Genomic DNA, 27294 nt, shown 5'->3' with positions numbered 1-27294 from the left:
TTAAATGGTTGCATGTATTGAGTTATGTGGGCACCAGAGAAATTGAGTCAATTTTGCACCACATTTCTATCGACAAGAGTTACTTATATATTTTTGGATGAATACTAAATATTCTTCATAAACAAACAGTGTTTATTGGATTGGGCCCTAGGAATGGCAAGAGTATGACTATGATTAAGGCCTCTGTCCTATTCTGGACTCGATTTTGAGCAGATTTGTTTTCCCAGCCTTAGTTTGGGCTTGGGTCAAACCAGTAAGTTAAACATTCTCGACTATGAGAAACGAAGATTATAGATGGGCCCTTCTACTAGAACAAGCCCAAGAAAAGCCTTATAACGTTAGGTCTCCTCGGTTTTAAAAACCAGCGGGTGGAATTAAAGCGGTCACTTGTCACCCTATCGCCAACCCCGTGAGCCCATTTAAGAGCATCTGCATCTGCAATATCAAGGTAAAGTTGAAATAAATCACCACTAAAATTATTTTATTCTAGTAACATTAATTAATAACAATCTTATCAGTATCACTCCAAAATAAAAATAAAAAATAAAAAATCTCATCACTCTTATAAGAGGGGGTATTTTATTTATGTGAAAATATCAAAATAAAGAATGGAACTCTTTTGTATCCACTTGTTATATTATTTCCAAAACCGTCTAATAATATATTGTGGGGACTGAGTTTGAGCACTTCTACTATTGAGTGAGTGGACTCAAGCCCAGCTAGCCCAATACAATGAATTTGTAGAGAGCGGTTCAAGAACTAGGCCCTAGCAAGCGGACAACGCCCAATGTAGTGTTCGCCACCATCGAACGCAAATGGATCGAAATTATCCTTCAAAGTCTGTCCTCGGCTTGGTCCGAGGAGCTTGATAGTAGTCTCTTTCCCATGGGAATGGTTCCCCTTTTGATTTGTTTCTTCCCCTTATATAGTTCTCCTCTAACGATCCATTTCCTCCACTTGTTGATCATCCATGACTCTCTCTGACAACCAGTCCCATCAGTCACCTTATCAATCCCCTTGTGAGTTGCAGCTACTGAGGCAGCACTGCCCAGGGGTCACGTCTCCATTAATGCTGCCGGAACATCAGTTGTGCGCATTTAATGTGGAGGTGACAGTTCATCCTGGTTATGGGGGCCCATTACTTCCTCCTCCCATGGTCTTGGTTGGCCGAAGACAAGGTTGTCTTCGGCGAGGGCATTGGGCTTCCCCCTCCTCGGCATAGGCCTTGGGATTGGTATAAAGTGCGCTTGGGTTGCCAAATTCTCCGACCTCACAATAGCCCCTCAAAATCCTGCTGTCCGGCTCCTCAGACGGGGAGGAGGATTTTGATGTTCTCGGGCCTACACTGTGGCTTGTCTAGTCTGGTCCCAAGTCAGTGCTTGAAGTCTTTTCACCTGGCTAACGCACGTTTCTGGTGCTTTAATATGCAACACGCACCCATATTAGATTTTGGCAGCTTCATACTCCCCACGTTCAACGGTGTGATGGTAATCCAACGGCGTGGATCTTTTGCCATTATGGGCGGGAAGCCTTGCACAGTTGTCTTTGGTGAGGGGGTAAATATCCATTTGAACCGGGTTGCCTCTTCACTTTTGCATTCAAGGGTTCTTATGCACACACCCCGAATCCGGTCAAGTCTCCAACCCAATTCGCGTCTCTTCGCAGCCTAAAAAGCCTGTTCTGAGCGCCTTCCCTCATTTTTGTAAGTTTTCTTCTTACTCTATTTTATACTTTTCCCTTTCTGATTTTCCTTTTCCTCTACTCCTTTCTTCTCCTTGCCCTTCCCTAAGTCTTTTAGCCGTCTTTTAGGATGGATAGGTTTAAGAAATTGGTTGAGTCTGAGGAGGCGATGGAGGAATTCATCGCCACCTATAGGATAACCGATAACATGGGTCTGAAGTACTGTGAGGAGGGGGATTGGTATATTAGGAGGAAGGTTGGTGAGGTAGCGATTCCCATAATTGCCTTTCTTAAAGGTGGTATGAGGATCCCTATGGGGTCAGTGATGAGGGGCTACCTTAGGCATTTCCGATTAGCCCCTACCCTGTGCGCCATCAACGTGTTTAGTATCCTGGGTTGCGTGGATGCCTTGAAGGAGAAGATGGGGTTGAGGTTAACCCATCACAACGTGAATTGGTGCTACAACCTCCAGCACCTAATGGGTAAGTCCTACTACATGAAAACGAGAGATGATAGAGTTAGGCTCATCCAGTGTCTCCCCGAGTCTAGCAAGGGGTTGAATAAGGATTTTCTCATCGTGTCGAGGGAGTGGCACGACGGCCTTCACTGTCCGGCAGTAGAGGGGGAGCCAGGTAAGGTACTCGAAATATGGGAAGGTTGATCTGTTATGTTTTCACTGTTTGCATTGCTTGGTTGTTAACAAGGACTAGCTTTTTCTTTTGCAGATCTACATGCCTTTGAACGTCACTACCATTTGGTCAACAAGGAAGACTTGGAAACTGTACTCACGGCAGAGGTATTTGTGAATGAGTCTGACAACCAAGTTAGAGCCGCTCACAAGATTCTTATGTACAAACCGATTCTGAAGTCTATCTCGGCTCCTAGATACGTGATCAAAGCCAAGGACCTTAGGCTTCGCTAAATCACTATGGTGGAGCACGGGTTCTCATTTTTTGAAGGATCTTCCATCCCCGAGAGCATCCCGTTGGTAGGCTCTTCCTCATCCCACCAAGTTGTAGAGGCTGAGGGAGGAAGTTTGGAAAAAGAGGGAAAAGTAGTTGATCTGGGTTCGTCTGAGTACGAATTTGGTGCATTCGACCAAGTCCATCTATTCGAGGATCCCTCTAGTGACTTGGGTGATCCCCATTTATCTGAAGCAGACCTTTTGTTACCAAGGACTGGTACTCAGGCCAAGATGGGTTTCAAGAGACAACCTCAAACTAGCCTGTTCGACCTATTTGAAGGCCAACCGTGGAAGGACACGCCAGGGAAGTCACAATCCAAGCTTCCTTCTCCTCCACCCAAGCTTCCCCCTCCTCCACCTAAGTCTTTGCCTACGCAAACTAAGTCGTCTTCCACTCTGCCGACCTCGGACCCTCGGCCCGAGTCCACCAATCCGAAGAGGAAGAGACCTTCCAAGGGCAAAGACCCAGTGGATGGAGGGAGATCTCGTTCCTCCCAAGAGGAAGATGAAGCCCACCGACCTTCCAAGCAGCTGAGGATTGGTGGTTAGGACAAGGGAAAAGAAGTCATTTAGCAGTCCGAGCCCCAGGCCTGGCTGCCCGCTACCATGCTTCATGGGAAGCCTTTGATGGACGATGCCACCCTTAGGAACTTCCAAGGGGGCGAGGGGGCTCGCGTAGCCGACGCCCTGGAAAGGTCCCTGCTTCTCTCCACTGACATGGTCGAGCTGGGGGGCATGAAGAGGCAAGAAGTTGCCCGTAAGCTCAAGAGATACTTGGGTATGGTAAGACTTCTGATACTTGTGCCTTTGTTTGAATTTTATTCCTTAGTACCTAACTTACGGTGTTCTTGTTTTGATTGGTAGGCTGTCCAGGCCACTTTTAGGCTGGAAGAAGAGGCCGACAACCAAGGTAGAGCCCTGGATCAAGAGCACGACAAGTACTTGGATGCCGCGAATACCCTTAAGAAATTTGAGGCTGATCTCAAGAAAGCAAAGGAGGACCTAGAGGANTTTTATGGTATATACTGGACATACAGGGGAGTAACTATGTAAAATTTCATGATTTGTGGATGTGTTTGAACAGCCCGTTTGTATTTTACAAATGGGGCATATGCGGCTGGAACAGAACAGTGAACAGTATGGGACATGCCTAACTTTGAGGATTTAATTCTATAGCTAGGGTGAATGTTTTGAACTATAATTTAATATGCTTATCTCTTGGTATGTCTCGATCATAGATTAATTTTGTGTAACTTGTTTTGAGGTTTAGTACTCAAACGAAGGGTTCTAAACCATGTGATGGCTGTATTTATGAAGCTGTTTTGTCCGACGTGTTGTATGTTACCATATGAATGTATATAGTTACATGACCAGGCTTAAAGGATTCTATGTTATGCATGCATTATTGCCCTAATCTCAAATCATCTTTTGAAATGAAGTTGGCTTTTTAAAGATATGAGATTAATGTGAGAATGTTGGTTCTCTATGATTTAGTGCATCATGTTGTATGATGAATATATTTTGTGTTTGTGGGAACCTCTTTGGGGTGTGATTAGGATTTTATTGATTATGAGAGATAGGCTTTGAGATGAATGAGTAAGATATGATAAGGAGTAATGGATAGTAATAAGCTTTGATTTTGGTTTAGGTGTTACCAGCCGTCAGGTCTAAGCTCCTTCGACTGTAGGCTCTCGGTTCCTCTGCTTTCAGGTAAGGGATAAGTTATATGGGTATTTGGTAAGTCATGAGGTTATTTTAAAGTATATTATGCATTAAAATGTTTTGATTAGAGAATATGGCATGTAAGCATTATCAGACAAAGATATGTTCGTGAGCTTTCGAAACCCTATGTATATGATTTAAGCATATTAATACTATTATTAATTCCACGAACATGATGTTTAAAGAAAAGAAGGGAAATGCTATTATAATGAAATATTATGCAAAATAAGAAATGTCAGTATGATGTAAAGTATGAAATGTTTTCAGGTTATGTTCTCTGGTAATCTGAACTCTGTCAGTAGGGGTTAATTACTGACTTTCCATGGAAAATGTTTTATGATTGGCCATTAAGTGGGACTGGCTCTGCTGTACCTGCCCCTTGTTGGTTACGGCCAACTTGTGGGGGAAGCCAACCTACCCCCATGGTTGGAAGATATGTATTATGATGTGATCCCGGGAATACCTGGCATTGTGGGGAATGCTGGATGCCTAGCACTATGGTGCTAGAAGCCTCCCAAATAAGTACAGACTTATCAGATATGGACTAACCAACAAGTTATTTATGAACAACTATGTTATGTTATTAATCATGAGAGAAGTATTTTGTTTAAATGCATTGTGAAAAGTAAAAGCTCTCGTGAAAATAAGAAGTTTCTGATGAAAAGAAAGCTGTTCATTAAAGATAAAAGTTTCTGAAGTTCTGTTATGCTATAAAGATAAAGTTTCTGAAGAAAGTATAAGTTTATGTTAAGAAGTTATCAGATATCTGTTTTTTTTTTTTTTTTTATGAAACGTTAAGTTTTATGATTATGAAAGTTATAATATTTTACAAGAAGAAATTTATGAAGGAAAGTTTTATTATTCTTTAAGATGCTTCTATTTTAAGACAAAGTTACCGATTATCTGATTTTAAGTTAAAATGATCATTTTGTAATGAAAATATATATATGGTAACTTTGTAAGAAATGAAAGAAATTCAATTTGAAATGCTTTGATAATATTATTCTGATAAAAAAAGGGAGAACAATTATTTTCCTACGAAGAGCATATAAGTTATTATTATACATAGTATAAGATACTATGCATGAAAAGATGTTCTCCTATTCGAATACTCCTAGAATGAAATGATTTAATTTACATGCATACTTATTGAATTCTCATATATCTTACCTTTACTGAGTTGTGTAGCTCACGCCTTCCACTCTTTCAGTTAGCAAGTTTTATTTTGGAGCAGAGGGAGCCTTAGTCGAGTTTTGGAAGGAGCTGGTTTTAATTTTATATATATATATCCTAAATTAGGAATTTGATGTTAGTTTTATAGCATTGTGTAATTTAGGATCTAATGAAAGTGTATACCTTAAAGCATTAAGAGATGTATTATGTGAAAGTATAGAATTTGAAAAATTTGGTGGATTATGTTATTCTTTGAGTTCAGCATAGATGCTCTGAATGTCAAGTGAAAAAAGTATACCATTTAAGTAAAGAAACAAAGATGATATGAAAGAGGAAAGCCCTTGTAAAAGCTTTTCTAAAAGCTTTTGTTAAAAGTTAAGTTGGTTCTTGTTAATATCAGGTTTAAACTTGATATTAGCATGCCGGTCATGGTCACAAATCCGGATATCGGGTTTGGGGCGTGACAGCTCGGGGTGAAGGAACTTGTCCTCAACGCTGGAATGTTCGCTTCTAGAGCGATAACAGTCTTGGCCTTGCCTTGCCGAGGAGGGACTCCTCCTTAAACTGGGCAGTTGGCCCAGTATTGACCTGGACAAGGGCGGCTTGTCCCTCCGCCTTTACGCATAGTGGTAGCCCCGTTGCACCAATTTTTTCGCCACTTCTGATTACGAGGCGTCTTTTGGCTGTTCGGGTTGTGTGCTTGACATTTCGATATGCGAGGCACGCCCTCATTAATATCTTTGTGGATTAACGCAGATCTAGCAGCTGGTGGCTTCCTCAGAAATTGGTCGGGATTAATGTCGCTGGTAATTCTTCCTTTGAATTTCACGCAAATTAATTCCCACAAACTTTTGCCTTCTATATAAGGCTTTCTAGGGGAACCGTTCTTTCACACTTCACGAATCCTTGAGTTCAATAGGAACTCTGAGCTTCCAACCCTCTAATCACCTCCGATAACCTTGCTAGGATCGTGATCAGGGCTCGAGGGAATGGGATGGCCCTGGATGAGGGCCAGGGCAAGGAAGCCAAGCCCCTTTCAGGAACCAGAGATACCACCCAGACCCTGGACGACGCAATTGAGGCAAAGGGGGCTGGAGCCAAAGGTGTCCCTGCCTTTCAACCGAGCAAGAAGGGAGGTCCGCCTTCCTCAATCGAGAGCCGTGGCAGTTGTAGATTGTGTCAAACTTTCAGCGTGGCAAGGCTTGGGCGTCATCCTGGTGGTAGTGCGCCTGGCGGTTAGGTGGGAGGTTCATGAGGAACATAATGTTTTTCTCCGGTACGCGTCTATGCCTGCCCTTCAAGCTGGTAGTGATTCGCACCCAGCTTACCCGCCGATGGAGGTTCGCAAGATTACGTTACGATCGGTGCCTAGGTGTTGTCGCCTCCGATGCTTAATTATCATGAGGCTGGGGGAGCATCAAGGGAGTGTCCTGGAATGGGGCCGTCCGGTGCTTCCACTCTTTCTCCTCTCTTGTTGCCAGTACCATCCATACGGGCTCGGGAGTTGTTGGTAGCCTTAAAACAAGCCTGCCTCAGCCTCCCTTTCCTACAGTTAGCTTTAGAACAAGCCTGTTTAAGCCTCCGCTTGTACATTTAGTTTTAGAACAAGCCTGTCCAAGCCATTGTTTGTATTTTTAGCTTTAGAACAAGCTTGTCTAAGCCTTCAGGTGTATGATGTACTTTTTTCTTCATTCAATAAAAGGCCATACTGTTTACTTACTTCATTCTTTGAACTTTTCATTTTTTTTGCAACAGCTGCTTCTTGGGTGGGTGCATTGTTTTCTCTTTTTTTTTTTTTTTTTACGAGACTCGAATATATATCATTTTTTATTTGTGTTTTTTCCTTCCCCAAAATAGATGTAAAATTGGATTTTCATCTCTATTTCAATAAAGAAAATAGTATTCTTTAACAGGAGGAATGGTTAGGTCATTTCCTATTCAATTTCTTCCTATCAAACTCACAAATAAAGCAATGGATAAAACATTCTTAAAAAAAATTCATTTAATACATTATATTTAATTATCTTCTATCTTCCCAAAGGAAACTGATAGAATTGACCCATTTTTGAACCTTTTTTTTTTTTTTTTTTGAGAAACTTGAACCATGGTTGTTAAAGCTATATGCATATCCGATAAAATTGACCGATTATATATATATATATAAATAAAAAAATTAAAAAAAAAAGTACAGACAATTCCATAAATGTCATTATAATGTCATGCATACGATCAAACTACAAAACGTAGGCTATATAGGTTATATAGTTTAGTTTTAACTGTCCATCATTTTCGGTTTTAAAAGTCAATGTTTTGAAAGAGGCACTGATTGATGCCAGGTTTTTAGCTAAGTGCCCCTGCCTTATCATAATCAAATTTATATTAGTTTCCCCATAACCAGGCATAAGCTTTCAAACAAAATTTCAGTGAGTATCTTTCAAGGAATAGCATCTTGTTCATTTCAACTAATGAAAACAAACATTTAACCTATTAACCTAGAATAATATTTTAAAGAATTTTAGTGTAACCCAACATGAAATTCTTAAAATAAATAAATTATATTTTATCATGTCAACAATAATTCAAATAATACAAAAATATTAAAAATTAATGTTTGTTTAAATATTAATGACCTCACAAAATCCAATTCATTTGATTCAAAATGGATGGATAAGATTTTAAAAAATTCATGGAAAGTTACTTTAAGAATTTTAAAAGATCCTAATGTCATGTTATTTAAAATTTTTAAATGACATTACATGAATACACTTTAAATGATATATTAACCTCATCACACGAATTTCGCACGTGTGATGAGGCTTTTTTTTGTTTAGTGTCATAATTTTCCATTCATCTCAATTTGAAATGTTTATCTCTTCTATCCATTTAAACCACACGCATAGTGATTTTTATTTTGGACATAGAAAATACATTCATTAAAACAATTCAAACACCAATATAAATAAATAAAAAATCATTAAAAAGAAAAAAAGGGAGTACATTAAAAATCACATTTTTTTAATAATTCAAAAATAAAGAAGAAGAGATTTGAAAAAAAAAAAAAAAAAACCTAAAAAGAAAAAACACGTGAGATTAGAATTTGAAGAAAGGAAACCGAAAAAAAGAAAAAAAAAAGAAAAAAGAAAAAAGAGAAAGGTTTAAGTCTTGGTAAAGGGGAAAAATGGGAAGAAAAAAAAAGTGAAAACCTTGAGCTTAGAGGTTCTATTTTATACCCAAAAAAAAAAAAAAAAACTTGTGCCTTTATTTTTATATATAATTTTTATTTTTTAGAATCTAATTTATAAATGGATAAAGCAATTTGAAAATTAATAAGAGAGTGATCTTATTTTTTAGGCAATGTTTTAGTGAGAGTTAAAGTTGTATTTTACTGAATTGTCATTTAGTTTTGTCTCTACTTAAACATAAGAGTGTGGGGCATTTTTGAATAAAAAAAAAATGAGGATCCTAAATAGGGGAACCCCTTATATAGTAGTGTAGATAATATATATTGAATCAATAATCCAAATTAAATGATTCTCAAAAAAAAAAAAATCCAAATTAAATTATAGTTGTCCTCCAATTTTGTGCCAAGTGTCTTTCTAGTGTGTGTGTGTGTATCTATACTATTTATAAGATGATTTCTCTATTTGAACTGAATTTTTATGTGGTTTAGAAATACCTTTAAACTTTACGTTTAAGGGAAAAAATTTGAGGATTTCATGTACATATATACTTAAATTAGGCTAGAGTAGAATTTCTATATTGTATTAAAAACAAAAAAAAAAAAAAGCAAACTTATCCAATTTTTTTTTTTAAAAAGAAAATTATGACACTAGACCCAAAAAAAAAAAAAAGCCTCATCGCATGCGCAAAGCACGCGTGATGAAGCTTATATATATATATATATATATGTGTGTGTGTTCGGAGAATTTGGCAACCCCGGCCCACTTTATGACCAATCCTAAGGCCAGCCGAGGAGGGGGAAGCCTAATGCCCTCACCGAGGACAACCTTGTCCTCGGCCAACCAAGACCATGGGAGGAGGAAGTAACGGGCCCCTATAGGCAGCCTTCCAGGGCATCCAAGGAGAAAAAAAGTACACATGTCAGCCATGGAAGCATAGCCAAGGAGCAAGACCAAGATGAACTGTCACCTCCACTTAAATGCGCACAACTGATGTTCCGGCAGCATTAATGGAGACGTGACCCGTGGGCAGTGCTGCCTCGGTTGCTGCAACTCACAGGGGATTGATAAGGTGACGGATGGGACAGGTTGTCAGAGAGAGTCATGGATGATCAACAAGTGGAGGAAAGGGATCGTTGGAGGAGGACTAATAAGGGGAAGAAATAGATCAAAAAAGGGACCATTCCCATGGGAGAAGACTACATCAAGCTCCTCGGACCGGGCCGAGACAGACTTTGGAGGATAATTTCGATTTCATCTGCGTTCGATGGTGGCGAACACTGCATTGGGCGTTGTCCGCTTGCTAAGGCCTAGTTCTTGAACCCTCTCTCTACAAATTCATTGTATTGGGCTAACTGGACTTGAGTCCACTCACTCAACAGTAGAAGTGCTCAAACTCAGTCCCTACAATTGGCGCCGTCTGTGGGAAGAACTAGTGCGTTAGCAAGCGCAATGGTAAATTATTCCTATGTTGCTAGCTTGCACAAAGTTAGACAAATTTTCGTCGCCGCTGCTAACATCGATNATGGATTTTACTTTGAAGTACCCAACCAACATCATCAGAAAACAATCAAATTTGTAAAGGATTTTTTTTTTTTTTGAGAAAAAATTTGTAAAGGATATGAGTTTAAATAATGTTTATAATGTAGTAACGCTCTAATTATAGAATTTTTTTTTTTTTTTATTAGTGCCATCACCTTAATTGCTTAAACAGAAAACTTTATTATTATTTATATATATACTTTATGAATATTTATGAGGTATCATTCTGGTTATATTCTCAATAATTGCATCCCTAGAACACTAAAATTTCTGTCTTTCAGTTTACACTACGTTAAGAAAAATTTTAAATAGCCATATATAGAATGAATAGATCATAAAGAGTAGAATGAAATGAAATATATATGATGTATTTTATTTTTTTTGATATCTTTTGAAGTTTATAAAGAATGAATGGGAAGAAAAAATATATATATATATATATATATATATATATATATATATTATATATTTTTTATTATAACATTCATTTTTTATTTGTGTTTTTTTCCTTCCCCAAAATAGATGTAAAATTGGATTTTCATCTCTATTTCAATAAAGAAAATAGTATTCTTTAACAGGAGGAATGGTTAGGTCATTTCCTATTCAATTTCTTCCTATCAAACTCACAAATAAAGCAATGGATAAAACATTCTTAAAAAAAATTCATTTAATACATTATATTTAATTATCTTCTATCTTCCCAAAGGAAACTGATAGAATTGACCCATTTTTGAACCTTTTTTTTTTTTTTTTTTGAGAAACTTGAACCATGGTTGTTAAAGCTATATGCATATCCGATAAAATTGACCGATTATATATATATATATAAATAAAAAAATTAAAAAAAAAAGTACAGACAATTCCATAAATGTCATTATAATGTCATGCATACGATCAAACTACAAAACGTAGGCTATATAGGTTATATAGTTTAGTTTTAACTGTCCATCATTTTCGGTTTTAAAAGTCAATGTTTTGAAAGAGGCACTGATTGATGCCAGGTTTTTAGCTAAGTGCCCCTGCCTTATCATAATCAAATTTATATTAGTTTCCCATAACCAGGCATAAGCTTTCAAACAAAATTTCAGTGAGTATCTTTCAAGGAATAGCATCTTGTTCATTTCAACTAATGAAAACAAAACATTTAACCTATTAACCTAGAATAATATTTTAAAGAATTTTAGTGTAACCCAACATGAAATTCTTAAAATAAATAAATTATATTTTATCATGTCAACAATAATTCAAATAATACAAAAATATTAAAAATTAATGTTTGTTTAAATATTAATGACCTCACAAAATCCAATTCATTTGATTCAAAATGGATGGATAAGATTTTAAAAAATTCATGGAAAGTTACTTTAAGAATTTTAAAAGATCCTAATGTCATGTTATTTAAAATTTTTAAATGACATTACATGAATACACTTTAAATGATATATTACCTCATCACACGAATTTCGACGTGTGATGAGGCTTTTTTTTGTTTAGTGTCATAATTTTCCATTCATCTCAATTTGAAATGTTTATCTCTTCTATCCATTTAAACCACACGCATAGTGATTTTTATTTTGGACATAGAAAATACATTCATTAAAACAATTCAAACACCAATATAAATAAATAAAAAATCATTAAAAAGAAAAAAAGGGAGTACATTAAAAATCACATTTTTTTAATAATTCAAAAATAAAGAAGAAGAGATTTGAAAAAAAAAAAAAAAAAACCTAAAAAGAAAAAACACGTGAGATTAGAATTTGGAAGAAAGGAAACCGAAAAAAAGAAAAAAAAAAAAAAAAAAGAAAAAGAGAAAGGTTTAAGTCTTGGTAAAGGGGAAAAATGGGAAGAAAAAAAAAGTGAAAACCTTGAGCTTAGAGGTTCTATTTTATACCCCAAAAAAAAAAAAAAAAACTTGTGCCTTTATTTTTATATATAATTTTTATTTTTTAGAATCTAATTTATAAATGGATAAAGCAATTTGAAAATTAATAAGAGAGTGATCTTATTTTTTAGGCAATGTTTTAGTGAGAGTTAAAGTTGTATTTTTACTGAATTGTCATTTAGTTTTGTCTCTACTTAAACATAAGAGTGTGGGGGCATTTTTGAATAAAAAAAAAATGAGGATCCTAAATAGGGGAACCCCTTATATAGTAGTGTAGATAATATATATTGAATCAATAATCCAAATTAAATGATTCTCAAAAAAAAAAAAATCCAAATTAAATTATAGTTGTCCTCCAATTTTGTGCCAAGTGTCTTTCTAGTGTGTGTGTGTGTATCTATACTATTTATAAGATGATTTCTCTATTTGAACTGATTTTTATGTGGTTTAGAAATACCTTTAAACTTTACGTTTACAGGGAAAAAATGAGAGATTTCATGTACATATATACTTAAATTAGGCTAGAGTAGAATTTCTATATTGTATTAAAAAAAAAAAAAAAAAAGCAAACTTATCCAATTTTTTTTTTTAAAAAGAAAATTATGACACTAGACCCAAAAAAAAAAAAAAGCCTCATCGCATGCGCAAAGCACGCGTGATGAAGCTTATATATATATATATAATATATGTGTGGTCGGAGAATTAAGCTGTTGTGTTAATTGTAATCGTAATGAATTTAAGGAGGAGCCGAAGAATGCCCACTTGGTTGGGTACTTCAAAGTAAAATCCATGATAATTTTGTATTTATGTTATCTATTGATTTTATCTATCTACTTGTAAATATCAAAATGATCAAGGTCAATTGGACAAATAATTATATCATATATACAACAATTAAATTCAAGTTTTTTTTTTTTAAATAAAACAAATTAAAATTATACACAATATATGAGTTTATGGAGTTCTAAATTTGTAATACACTAGTAGGACCCATCTGTTTATTACAAGTTTTGAACACATTATTGTAAAATCGAGATTTTTATTTTAAAAAATAATCTCTGGTTTGATTCATGGATTATATTAATCGATCCAACTGACCATTCAACAGTTCAATTGTGATTTGCATCGAAACAATTAAAGGTGTATAATTAGCTACACTGGAAAAACATTGCGGTTCAAAATTGAATTTGATACGAACAATCATTTCACTTTGATTTTCAAAATAATGTCAGTAGCAACTATACCTGACATCAGGTGAGAAGAAGTGGAGAACCATTCGACAGGAACTCAGGGTCTGCTTGGTAAAAATTTTCTAGTAACATTGTTGTTGTTTTGTGGAAATACGTGTGAGTGAAAAAAGTATATAAAAATACATGTAATATTATTTAAATATTAAAAACTGTTGTTTAAACAACAGTATCAAACACCCTCTCAATTTCTCGACTGTGAAGATCCCTCAATATATATATATATATATATAAAACAACTATTTTTGTTTGCGTAAAAGCAAACATAATAATAATAAATGAACTTAATTATAAAATCATATATATATATATATCTTTATCTTATTCATAAATTCTCTTTCTTTACTAGTAGTAATGTAGTGTCTACTAAACTTATGTAGTTTCAGTCACCAAGTGTCATGTCGTATCGAATAGCAAACCCCACTTAATCCCTCAGTCGGCAAAAACGTCCAATTGTTCCTTACACTTCATTATTGGTTCATTATTAACTAAATGAGAACTCATTGTTTAATCAAACATTTTGTTGTTTTCTAATAAAGTCATAAAAACTGAGTAGACATCGTGTTTGTTTCAAATTTCCTTGTTCCACAAGTTGAGAAAGAAGACATTGTAGATAGAATCTATCTGTATAAGACAGTTTATGAAGTATTATGAAATAAGGCCTAAACAGTCTTCAGCGGTCAATCATGACATGCATTTTGATATAGACTATATATAATTCAAGTCTCTTCTATTGATAAGGGTAATCTTGCAATATTGATAAACTCATCCATATTAGGCAAAGGCGACGGTCCTAATAAACTCGTCGGCCTCACTTGTGCGTTCATATATAAACAAAGATAGTATAAAGCTGATGGCTGCACCTTGAGGTCAACAAACACCTAAACGAGAAGATTAGAATATGTAGATGGGATAAGAAGTAGACGGAAGGAAGCTGAAGGGGATAAGCAAACCTTTGACGAGTTTGACATGACCTTACTTGGTCTCCACGCATAAGTATATAAGAAAATATCTTGTGTCCCACAATTAACCCTAATCAAAGAAAGTCTTACAAGGAGAAGATTCCACAAGATACGCGAATTATAGAAGATCTCTCCCACAAGGAAAGATCCTCTATGCTAAGGAACAAATGTCAACCCTACCTACTATAAACCCTAGATTTCTCACAAACCCAAGTACGCATAATTTACCCCAACTTTGACACTCTAGAGTTGTGAAGAGTTCTCTAACTTGACATTTAGAGGGTATGTGGCCGATACCACACCGGTACTCTTCGCGAGATCTTCTTCGTTTTTGCAAGTCTCGTGTATGTAAGATCCGTGTGACTTACTGACAATTTTTAACATCATCATCTATGATTGTTTAAGATTTTGGAATTATGCAATCTTGACCAAGCATTCTCATTTCATTTGGTTTCAAATATAGATGCTTTTAATTTCAAGGCACGCAACGGCTTTTGTCCATTAATTGAAAGGAACCTCCCCTAGCACATCTTTTCGGTCTGCAGGTACAACCCCACAATGGCAGTAGTGAAGGTTAAAACAAAATTCAACAAAATTCTATGTCAAATAACTAATGCAGTAAATTTTGGTAATCAATACCTCGGAATAAAATGGAATTTTGTTAAGGAGTTAATAATAATTTATTGCTTTATCTGAAATTGTCATCATGTTCTAGTCCATTTTGAATTTGATTGATTACGGAAATACCAATAAATTAAGTCTAGTGTCACAAATTTTGCTACGACTTTGCCACGTAATAAAGTTATGGAAAATTTTGTAACACTAGACTTACTCATATCAATACAATCATATCTTTCATAACTATTTAACTACCAAATAGGTAGTATACCCAATATTCAAAACTCTGTGATATGCCACTTTGAATGAAAAGCTCTAATACAAATCATTAAGGAGTTAATGATTTATTGCTTAGAATGTTCGAGGAAGATTTTAGCTCAATCAAACCATATCAGTCTACCTAAGTGTGGGTCCAATAGACATGTTCCCTAAATTCCTGCCTATGGTATTAATAGTTACCTCAAAATATTCACAACACCATGAATTTAGGATAATGGTCACCCATAATGTGCTATCAAGTATCAAGCCCTATCGTGGGTTCCAGTTAGCTTAACTAGTAAAGTCTCTGATGATTGAATAAGAGATCTGTAGTTCAATCCCTGCTTACACCAAAAACTGATTGGTGTCTTGGTCTGACGACAAAAAGTTATCATCAGAAGCGGACGCCATAAGTTAAAACTCTCTAAAAAAAAAAGTATCGAGCCTTATCTTTTTTTTTTTTTTTTATAGAATCCACTAAAATTTCTATCTTATATATATATATATATATATATAAAGTATCAAGTCGCATTATAAACCAAATTTCATTCCATGATTAAGGTAGGTATTGATTATTAAAAATTTCAATCAAATTTATTCCCGAAGAAGGGGATCATACACTAATTTGTGGTCTCCATCACACTGGTGCCTTATTTATTTATTTATTTCATTTGAGCAGGTACTCATGTACACGTTAGCCATACAATCAATTAGTCCATCATACACAACAAGGAACTATTATAACCTATCCTCTTGTTCCATGAAATGAACCCTATACGTCATCCTTGTTAAAAGGTTAAGCACCACTACAAGGGCTAATATATATATATATATATATGATGGGTCAAATTTATCAATTGTGAAGCTATTTTTATTACAACTTACTAACTAAACAAATATGTCAGTTGCTTCAAAGTTTTTAACTGCCCTGTTAATTCCAATTTCCTATCGTTTATTGTGACCATGGATAACATCTCCCCATTTCCCATTTACCTTAATTTGGACCCTTTCTTTCTTGAACATAGTTATTAATTAATGCACAAATTCATGCTCATTTTTCATCTATCAACTGCAATTCATTTGTTTGATATTTTAGTAGGAAGGAATGGAATGGTGACGAGAGTAATGTTCATTCCATTTCATTCCCTTCTAAGCATTATTCTCAAAATATTTAAGGACATTCATCCTTTATTATTGAAAAGTATAATACCAATTTTACTTCCATTTTTAAAGAGATTAATAAAAGATGATGCGTATCTAGTAAAATTATATATTTCTTTAATTTGTGTTTCTTCTTTTATAAGCTCCCAAATATTTACATTATATTTTTTTCATAATGTATTAATTCCATTCTCTTTTATAAAGTCTCAATGATAATGTTAGTTGTTTATGATCTAAGCCGGTGTCAAAGAACTAAAATTGTTTTATATTCGGAAGAATAGTTTTGGTCAAATTAAGACGCCCCATGATTTGTAAATGGATTATATTTATAGTGTGCTTTAGAGTTTTCATATGACTCTTGTAGAACCTTTTCTTTTCAACGACACAATATTAAAAATGGATTGAATAAGAAAGGATATTATAACTTATAAGCCATCTATGAGAGAGAGAGAGAGAATGTGTGATAAAATGCCTTAATTGACTTGTTAACTTGACGTGATATGGAAGGAAAATGCTAAAGATTCTGAGCACGTTCACTACATAGACAAAAGGAAAAGTTTTGAAGTGACTAAATCAAGTTTACTCCTATCATGCAAACACGCTTTAATCATTTGTTTATCTAGTGATGAACAGAATGAATAGAATCTTTTCCAGTGAGACACCAATTGTACGAACTTGTGCAAAATGAGTAGAGATTCGGGAAATGACAATAACCTGTATATGAATTACCATTATTACCATTTAATATTAGGCTAGACATGTTGGGCCAATCTTTAAAGCTGCTCGTCTAGTTTTGTATATTTTTCAAGGACTGGTCTCTTCTTTCCATATGACTATTATGAAATACAGCTATATACGTAGCTTTCTGTGTTATATACATGCCTTCATGAACAGAAGAATTTGTTTTATGGCCTCCGTACAAGTGGCCTTTGCTTCTTTTTTATTTTATTTTTTTGTCTCTTTCTATTTTATTTGGGATTGGTGGTTGAAGAAGGGAAAATGAATTAATTATTTCTATTATTTTAGGTATACATCGTATGGTAATTATTTTTTATCATGTTTATAGAAACGGGAGTTTAAAACAAATTTTTTTATTCAACAGCAAAAGACTAAAATGTACAAAATGATCTTTATGTTATTAGGCTTGTATATGAAACTAATCCACACATCTAATCTAAGTGCTGCTGCTTCAGAGTTACAGTGATTGAACCATACTATGTTTCTCACATTAATTACCGTTAGTTATTTCAAGCATGTGATCAAATCAAATGCACAGTTGCCAAAGTAGGACCCCTCTAAAAATTGCCGAAATAATACATAGAACAACGACTGTGTAGCAAACCAGCTAAAAACCAACAGTTTAGCTTCAATGCAAGAAACAAAGACAAAGGAAAGCAGACCCAAAACGCAAAGGCTGGTAACAAGACCTTTTCAGCTGAGCTTTTTTTCTCTTCCTCATATATTCTCAAATTGCTTTCATGTATTCATTATGAATTAATACGGAAGAGACATATATTCATACATATTCCTGAACCCCCCACCATATATCTTTCACTCTTGAAGAAAGCTCAAACCCTTCCATCAAAAACACCTATTCCTTCCTTTTTATCTATCTTGGTTTCAAAGAAGAGTGATGGAGCAAGCACCTTATTGGATGTGGACGAAGAGGAAACAAGTCTTGCAGTCACATTTTCCACCTTCAATGAATTCTTTTAATAGCAGCTCATGGGAAGAGAAGGCTTTTGCAGAAGACTCAGCTGGGACTCTTGGTGGATGTGTATGGCCTCCAAGATCTTATACTTGCAGTTTTTGTAATAGAGAATTCAGGTCTGCACAAGCCCTAGGTGGTCACATGAATGTTCATAGAAGGGATAGAGCTAGGCTCAAACAATCTCTTAGCCCCTCCAATGAGCCCCTCCATAAGTCATTGGAAGGTCAGTTTTCAACTGAGATTAACAGCAAGTTGAGTCACAATCTGTTCTCTATATCTTGCCCTAGTGAACACAATTTTAAGTCTGCTTATTCGTGTTCTAGTAGTGTTCAATCTTGGTCAAATCCTGTAGGGGTTGGACTTTTGAGTATCTCAGAATCAAATCCTGAAGTGGGAAAGAATCAAAGGGATCAAGAAGATTCTGTCGGTCTAGGTTATGATGATGATTATGTTGAAACTGACTTGTCTGTGGGCATGAATTCGTTTGTTAGCCAAAATAGACCAACTGGGTCTTGTGGGGATGAGGCAGCTATTTGCAAGAAACCTAAGACTGCTGTTTCTTCACTGTCTTTTGTTCTCAAGCAATTTTCAGATGATAGATACCATCTTCAATCAGAGGTTCTTGAAGTGCTTAGCCCTAGCACCATGGAGGGCTTGGATCTTGAGCTCAGGCTTGGTGATACACCTAATGTGAAGTAAGTGCAATTTTATTATGGGCCTAATCAAGTGAATGATGCGAGAATCTTTGATCTTTGTTTCTCTTTCTTTGATCTTTTCATACCTCATGTTGACCTTATAGCTAACAGGCAGAGGTACTATATATTGAGATCTTGAATGAAATGAAAAGCTTAATTTTTTTTCAATGAATTTGACATGATTATAATTTCCATTAATGCATCTGATTTGAGGTTTCCTTTCTTCTGTTTGCTTTTGAGCTAGTGAGTAAAGTAATCAGTTTCTTTTGCACTATCTTCCACTTCCTTGCAGCTGTGATCACAAAATGACAAGTTGCAGACTATTAGTTTAGGAGATGAATACTGCAATGCTTTAGTTTTGAAAATGTTGTGCAATCTGCGATGATGCCACTACATATGATCAATTGTTAATTACTTGTGTTCTGATGGGTATATTAGCATCATATATATAATTCAATTGAAAACTTACATAATTTATTATGAATTGCCTTGATGAGCACTAGTTATGTTTATAGGAAATCGGGTTTCTGATTGTCATTCAATTGTTGTATAACAGGATAGATTTAATTTTTAGAGGAGGCTGTAGGAAAATAAAAGACTCCTCTTTTCCCCAGTTAAAACCTGTAGTTATAACTATAACTGCCTGTTCAGACTTGAATTAAGAGGAGGAGAGAGAGAGAGAGAGAGAGAGAGAGAGAGATTTGATAGGGGAGTTTGAAAGAGTGAAAAAAAAAATGGGAGCCTGGGGAGCAAACTGACATTTAAAGGTCACCTCAGCTACATAAAAAAGGACAAAAGCTAGGGACATACGTCACACAACATGAACTGCCTTTTTAGCTGTATTATTACTATCAACAAAATCCATCACACCCCCGTTTTATCCTCCACATACATTCCAAAATTTTCTGTTCTGTTTCAAACTTTTCTCTCTTAACCCTTCAAAATCTAAATAATAAAGTTAGTGACATGTTTTTCTTTTAAAAATACCTGTTTTTTCACAATTATTTACGAAGTATGTTATAATTAAAATAATATCATTTCGTCTATGAGTTTTTTAACTGATGCCATTTTTATCATATACCAATAATAATTTTTAATTTCTATCCCCACTAGGTCTCAACATAATTTGTTAATTATAGCTAAAACAACCAAAATACAGCCTTTATCTACAGGATTAAATTTAAAGCTTCCAAAACTAGGAATAGCCATCTTCACATCCTTATATACATTATTGTGATTAAAACATTCACGTGGTTCTCAAGTTGCACATCCATAAGTACTATAGAGTTTATTTTACAGTTTTTTTTTTTTTTTTTTTACTTAGAATTATTAATGATTCTCAAGTTGCACATCCATAAGTACTATAGAGTTTATTTTACTGTTGACATTTTTTTTTTTTTTACACACCAATCATAATAGACTATATATTAAATAATCACAGTAAGAACTATTGTACGCGTGTTCGAATTTCAAATAGTGCACCTAACTCCCTGGAATCAAATTGAATAATTAATAATTCCCTAGAATATCACATTATTGGCACTATTTTACGCGTTCTTTGTTTTTTACTTTTGGAACCATATATATATATATACTAGCTACCAGTATTACTCTATTTCAAGTCTGAACAACTAAGGATACCTGACCTACAACCCTAAAATTATCCCAATTATATTTTCGTTAATGTTTTAAAAACCCTACAACCCTGTCTGCTTGTAGTGCTAGCTAGCTACTGTGTCATCACACTGGTACCCACCATTTGACACCGACGGTTCCTCCAGAATACACGGCGAAGTCTTCGTGTTTCATTTTTTCAACACATCTTAACATGGAAAAAAAAATGATGAAACATCGCCTTTTGACTTGATGATTTTATTTATTTCACAGAGTAAGCAACAGAGACATCGCTGGGTATACAGGGAATTTATGTTGCTAGCTCCAACAATTCTTTTTCCCATTACAGGAAGCACTTTTGTACAATATTCTAGAGGTGGGTTCTTCTATGTTTTCTAATAAGTAGGTTTAGAAAAGAGCAAGTGAAGGTGTTTGATGAAAAGGGGCTGAAGTTTCTTTGTCCAACAGAGTTTTGCATTTGTCTTGCTTGTGGGATTTGTGAGTAGTTGGGTCACTTTTTTGGGCAACTTTTAGTGAGGTCTTATTAGCGGGTATTCTGTGTGTACTATGTACTATACATAGTATTAATGTACAGAGGAAGAGCCAGATTTCACGTGGGCACGATGATGTATCACTATCTGTTTCCTTCAAAGATCCATCTATATATAGGAATCAGGAAGTAAAAATTAAAGAAGGCTTTTAATATTCTCAGCTTTGCGTTGGTTTCTTTATTTAGGGGGTGCTTTGAAATATGTACTTTTCCTATTTATAGAGCAGTACTAATTATATCTTGGAGTAAAGTACAAAACCACCATGAGCTGTAGGTAACATATTGCTATTAATTTTTGAGAAATGTTAACAAGCAAGAGGGGTGCATGTTAAGGTGCAAAAAAGATTTTTTTAAAAACATCAAAAAAAAAAAAAAAAGGAAAAAAAAACCCCAAACGTTACTTATAAAATTGAAAAAAACTTCATTGCGTAGGTCTCATAGTGAGTCAGTGACTGTATTATGATAATTGATATGCACAAGTAAGTGTCTCGCTAATCAATGATAGATAAATAGTGACCAAATATAGAGAATGAAGCATGAGCAAAGAAATTTTCAAACAATGTTTAATAACAATTGTGCTTAATGAGCAAATACGGTATTTCTGAAAAGTTTTAGTGGTACTTGGTTATAGTCCAAACGTAAGGGGAGGTTTTTATATTTTACCCTAAATCTTATTTGAATATATTGGGATTCAAATCTTGTCCAATTAGAAGGAAAAAAGAAAATAACTTTTAAAGTTTTTTATCAGACGAGTGATATTTCATCTTAAGCATATATAGGGCATTGCACAAGATGCAATACCCTAAATATTGTATGAGATCTCAATCCAACATATTCAATCTTGTCTACTTAGCTAATTAATAGTAGTTAATACTTTTTCAACCCACCGAATTCAGTAGCTAAATAATAGTGGCTTTCTTTTGCAATACCCTAGATGGTTGTTAGAGCATTCACATCCGAAAATTCTATCTCATCCTATTTTACCATAAAAAAAAAGCTACTTTATCAACTATACTATATTATTTTACAAAACTCTCAACATTCCAACTTTTATTTTACAATACAACACATTAAAATAATATAAATTACACAATAAAATAATATAAAAAATCTCTCTCTCTCTTCTCTTCTCTCTTCTCTCTTCATCTCTGTTCTCTTTCCCTCTTTCTCATCCACCCACCACCAACCCAAACCCAGAACAACCACCCACCAATACTTGAAAAAAGCCTTGATTTTTTTTTTTTTTTCTCTTCAATGCCAATTCAATCATACTCACAAAGAAAGAAAGAGCAGAGATAAAATTCAACCACCATCAAACCCATGCAACCCACCCACGGCAAACCCATACCCAATTCAGCCATACCCACCTCTTCCTTTATGCATTGGTCACAACCAAAAAAACAAAAACCCAAGAGGGCACAAAACCCCCCAACAGGGATGGAGCTTCGTTTTGAGATTTTGCACACAAAATCTCAACCCATACCCAAAAACCCTTGAGAATCTCAATTTGAAGAGAGAGTGATAGACACAACGTGCGGATTCATCTTTTGCTTTTGACAGTGTGAGTTTGTGTCTGTGACATCAATGGAAAACCATTCTATCTGTGATACGATGGCTCCATCATCCCTCACCGACGGTTGCTCGTACCAGGTGAAGCCACCAAAAACAATGATGGATCTATTGTTATTTGGCCTCAATATCCTTGACGTTGTTGACGAACTTTCATCGGAGAGAAAGAGAGAAGCTTGGCGTTGGCAGTGATGGCGAGAGATAGATGGGATGAGAGCTCTCAAACTGTGTGAGAAGAGAGCTTCAGTGGGAGACAGACTTGGAGTGGAGAGTCTGGAACAGTTGAGAGAGAATAAAATATTAGTTTTTTTTTTTTTTACAATTGAGCTACAGTGCAATTCTACCTTTAGAATTGCACTGTAGCACAATTGCAAATATTTTTGCAATACTTGGTTTTTATAAGTCTAGATGTGGGAAATTTTTTGAGTTTTTATACTAAATTTTGCTTACATATAACCTATGGCATTTTTAATGTGAATGGTCAGGGATACATTGCCATTGTTAGCCAGTGACTCATTGTTAAACATAATTTAACACGTCCATCAAAGAGCTCAGATATACGTACTATCTACCTCTAAATGGCTTCCAGTACAATAATGTTCGTCCCTCTATTTGAGAATGTGTGGAGGATAACGTGTTAAACTTCAGCCTCATCCTTTTCAACCAGCATTGAGCTGTAAAACTTTGAATAATGTTGCCATAAAGCCGTGCCCGACTCCTGAAGCATAGGAAATACGAAAATCTTTTACTTCCAGAGGTAGTACAACAATACACAAGTTTCAAAAAACAGAAACCACAAGTTTAAGAGGTAGTACAATCAGAAACACGTCGTAAAGACAAAGCCACTCGTTTTACTTCAGAATTTTTATGCCAAATAAGGTAATTAAATTTTGCTAGTGATTCTAAATGAGGCATTTATGTTCAAATTCCCCTTTCCAGTTAAGATGTAGAGGAAAAATCCAGATTTTATTTGTTAAAAGGAAGATGGCAAAAACTCACTTAGAGCATTAGTATTGGGAGTGTAAACACCTTTCAGTTGCTATTTATCAACTCAAGACAACAAAAACTCATTCCATCTGAGTTTGTATACCTAAAAAACTTTGCAACCTATGAATAGTTAAGGTTGCATATATGCAACCTTACTATTCATAGGTTATAAAGAAAAAAAAAAAAAAATCTAATCTTGTGATTATGTGTGAAGAAAAAAAGATAGTGAAAGGAAAGAGAGAGATAAGAATATTTTTATTCAGTAATTTATATTATTTTATTGTGTTGTATGTAAAAATAAAAACTGAGATATAGGGTGAGTTGTAAAATAAGTTGGTAAAATAGATAAAGTCTGTGTTTGGATAGCAGGTTTTTCTGCTGAAAGTTAAGTTGCGTTTTACTCTTTTTTTTTTTTTTTTTTTCTTCTGGCCGCACTTGTTGACTGGGGGGACAAAATTCATTTTTTTTTTTTTTTTTTTTTTTGCATCCTCAGATGCTAGTGCTTTGGAAAAAAGAAAAAGAAAAATGATTTCTAGAACATCTCCTTTTGCAAGCCCAAACAAATTCTTAGTGTCTTTAGAACAACTTATCTAACTTTTTGTTAAAATTTTTTATTGAAAGTTTGTTAAAGTATACTTGTATTAAAAAAAAAAAAATGGAGTTTTAAAAAGCTGTACATGCATAAAAAGTTATAAGCTTATGTCAAACGGATAATTAATATGCTCTAAGCCTCTAAACTAGCCCGTCCTAGGATGATTGTCAACACGCATGGGCCAACTTGGGTATGAATGGTTCTTTATTGGAAAATGTTAAAGTTACAAATTATTTTACAAAGTTTTTTACAAATTGTTGATGTAAGGAGTGATTATTGATAAGTAAATTAAAAAAACGATATTAGTGGTAGGCCTAGATAAAAACTAATAAGAATTTACTACATCAATAATATGTAAAACTATTGTAAGCCTAGACAATTTACAAGGTTCAAGTTAGACGTGAGATTGGTTAGAAGATTAAAAAAGCAGAAGTACCATTAAGCGGCTCCATCTGACCCTCATATGGAACCTCTCAGTAAATAATTTTTCCTTGAAGAAGTGTGTTTCAAGGGAAAATGTATCTTGTATATTAGGTATGTGTAACAAGCCACTTACAATACGTGGAATCCAAAGATTGGTGGGACTCATAGGCCATTAGTATCTCGTTGCATGTACTAATACATAAGTTACCTTCTCGTTTCCTAGGGCAGCATTATGAAAAAATATCTTATGTATCAAGTATATACAACAAAACACTCATAGCCTGTGGACTCCAAAGACTGATGAGACTCACAAGATATAAGTGTCGTGCTGCAAATGCTTGATGAACAATGGTGGTACTGCAACATTTTATATAATTTTTGCCACAATTTGCCACGTGACAAGTTGTGAATAGCAGAGATATGAACTCATTATTTTATGATTTTTTTCACCAATCATTGTGACAAAAAAAACTGTGTAAAATGTTGTGATATTAACATGGCTTATCTATACTACTATTTAAGAAGCTTTTCTTATTTGGATTCCTCAATTTTGATGCCTAAAATACCCTCATCATATCCACTTATAAATTTTTAACTAACGAGAATAAATATGTAAATTAAAACTCCTATACTTTAAAACCTACAAACTCACGTACTCTTTGTCAGTTTCCCTCATTCTTCTTCAGATTGAAAACATTCAGTTTAGCTCTACGTTCTCTTCTTTCTTCTTCTTCTACTTTTAGATTTGGTTTCTAAATAATTTAAACAGACTTTATCAAAGGCTCCAACGGCTTTTCAGGTTCTATTTTTTGCAAGTTTCTTATTATTTTTATTTTTGTTTTTATTTTTATTTTTTATCATTGACTTTCTTTGAATTCTTACCTGCCATGGCTGCCAAGTACTTACCCATGAGTGAATGTGATTAAGGATTCAAAGGTGTTTGATGGTTGCTTATTATCCGTGGGTCATGCCTGAGATAGAAATTTCAAACAAAAGGGTTTGTGCTTGAACTGACTTCTTGAGAAAGGATATTGGTAAGGCTCTTTCTTTTTCTTTTTGCAAACTTTGTTTTGGGTTTTTTTTTTTTTTTTTTTTCACATTCTATTTCTTTTTCTTTTTTTAAATATTTTTTTTCACGGTTTGGTTCATCCGGTACCAGTATATAAGGATGAGGTTTTTTGTTTTGCTATATATTTTCACCTTCTTTTTCATTACTTAAGGATGATTTTTTTTTTTTTTTAATATAGAATTATTGATGTAGGTTACCATGGGATAAGGATAGGGGTCACACCAATTCTCCAAGTTGATCTTTTTAATTTTCCTAAAATTACCTTTTTTATTTTCTTTCAAAAACAGATATCCTAAAAATTAGGTTTTTTTGGTTTTGTTATATTTCTTTTCACGTTCATTTTTATTTTGTACATACGGATGAGTTTTGTTTTGGATAGAATTATTGATGGAGGTTTTATTTTTAAGGACATCTTGTGGTTTCAAAGTACAGCGTTCGGCAACATAATTGGAATTAGTTGTTGGGCTTTTAAGTCTTACTACATATAGAAACGTCCATTTTAAGATTGGGCCTCAGGTGTGGGATCCACAGTCCACACGACATGTCAGTCCGGCGGTTGACGCTACAGGCGTGACTTTGTTCGGTTTATAATAAGTATATATATATATATATAAAGTTCAATATTAATAACGGACCCGAAGAAATTAAGAACTACAGTTTAAGTCTGACACATTTTTTTCTCAAAAAAAAGTCTGACACATTTCATCAATACCTTTTTAAAAATTTCTTGAAAAATCGCTTTCGGTAACAAATATGATATCATTTTTTTTTTTAGATAATAGTATAAAAATACCAATTACAAAATAAGGTATCATTAATTTTTTTTTTTTGAAACTTTTTTAATTTTAAAAAAGGTACCTGAGCAGGTATAAATAGTAATAATAATAATAATTTGGTACAAGTTGTAACCTGTTTTACAGTAACTATTAAATAATGACATTACGTACTTATATTACTTATTATTCTTACAAATATCAAAATTAAGAATTATCTTGAGAATTTTGAGTTTTTTTGTTTCTCTTCTTTTGAATTATGCTGGTGCCAAATTTGTTACAAAACTTATGTCACAACTCCTACTGGACAAGTTGTGGCACAAATTGTGTAACAAGTTGTGCACCATATAACTCTATTACCTTACAATAATCNATAACTCTATTACCTTACAATAAATCTTGAGACACCATATTTTTCACTTTTTTTTTCACAATTATGGATAATATTTATTGTAATTTGTACATTATAAAAGTGATGTTACTCCAATTACAACAAACCATAAATCATAAATCTTTTTTTTTTTTTTTGAATGAAACTTATTCTTCAACTTAAACATTAAAATTATTATTCCCTATAGTAAAATTAAATGGTATAAAAGACTAATTTGACACCTGAAATTTGATTGAAACGAATGTTAAATGAAATTTTTCTTTAAAATATTAAGAACCAATATAACTTTCTGAGGGACAGATTTAGATTTCTATATAATCTTTAAGCAATGAAAAATACACATTTAAACATACAATGTTATTTTGTGAATAATAAACACGAGGAAGAAAAGGCTATATAGACATGTTCTTTAAAATTAAAAATAAAAGGAAGGGTTTGATATATCTTGATTTCACAATGAAACAACGTGGTATTTTTTGCACAATGGAAAGACCATAAAATAAGGCTACTTCTCATGTTTTCTAAGCCC

The 27294-nt window shown here is 34.2% G+C and overlaps 1 protein-coding gene and 1 long non-coding RNA gene across 3 annotated transcripts; both read left to right on the top strand.

The window, feature by feature from the left end:
• The first annotated feature begins 3661 nt into the window (after positions 1-3661).
• On the top strand, positions 3662-5805 carry LOC136063917 (uncharacterized). Its single transcript, XR_010625568.1, has 2 exons — positions 3662-4354; positions 5577-5805. It is a non-coding gene; the product is annotated as an uncharacterized LOC136063917 (long non-coding RNA).
• An 11914-nt stretch (positions 5806-17719) lies between these two features.
• LOC111996103 (transcriptional regulator SUPERMAN) lies at positions 17720-21277 on the top strand. 2 transcript variants are annotated; one of them, XM_024028042.2, is made up of 2 exons: positions 17720-18797; positions 20685-21277. In XM_024028042.2, the coding sequence occupies exons 1-2, from the start codon at positions 18025-18027 to the stop codon at positions 20731-20733; spliced, it is 822 nt and encodes a 273-aa protein (XP_023883810.2). In that variant the 5' UTR covers positions 17720-18024; the 3' UTR covers positions 20734-21277. The 2 variants fall into 2 exon arrangements, with proteins under 2 accessions (XP_023883810.2, XP_065621029.1); XM_065764957.1 differs by lacking the exon at positions 20685-21277 and having other exon boundaries at positions 17721-18991.
• The last annotated feature ends 6017 nt before the right edge of the window (positions 21278-27294 follow it).

Source organism: Quercus suber, unplaced genomic scaffold (assembly GCF_002906115.3).
Source record: "Quercus suber isolate HL8 unplaced genomic scaffold, Cork oak 2.0 scaffold_594, whole genome shotgun sequence".
In the NCBI taxonomy this organism is placed as follows: domain Eukaryota; kingdom Viridiplantae; phylum Streptophyta; class Magnoliopsida; order Fagales; family Fagaceae; genus Quercus; species Quercus suber.
The sequence above is the reverse complement of the archived record's forward strand: the minus strand, read 5'-3'. Positions and strand labels throughout refer to the sequence as shown.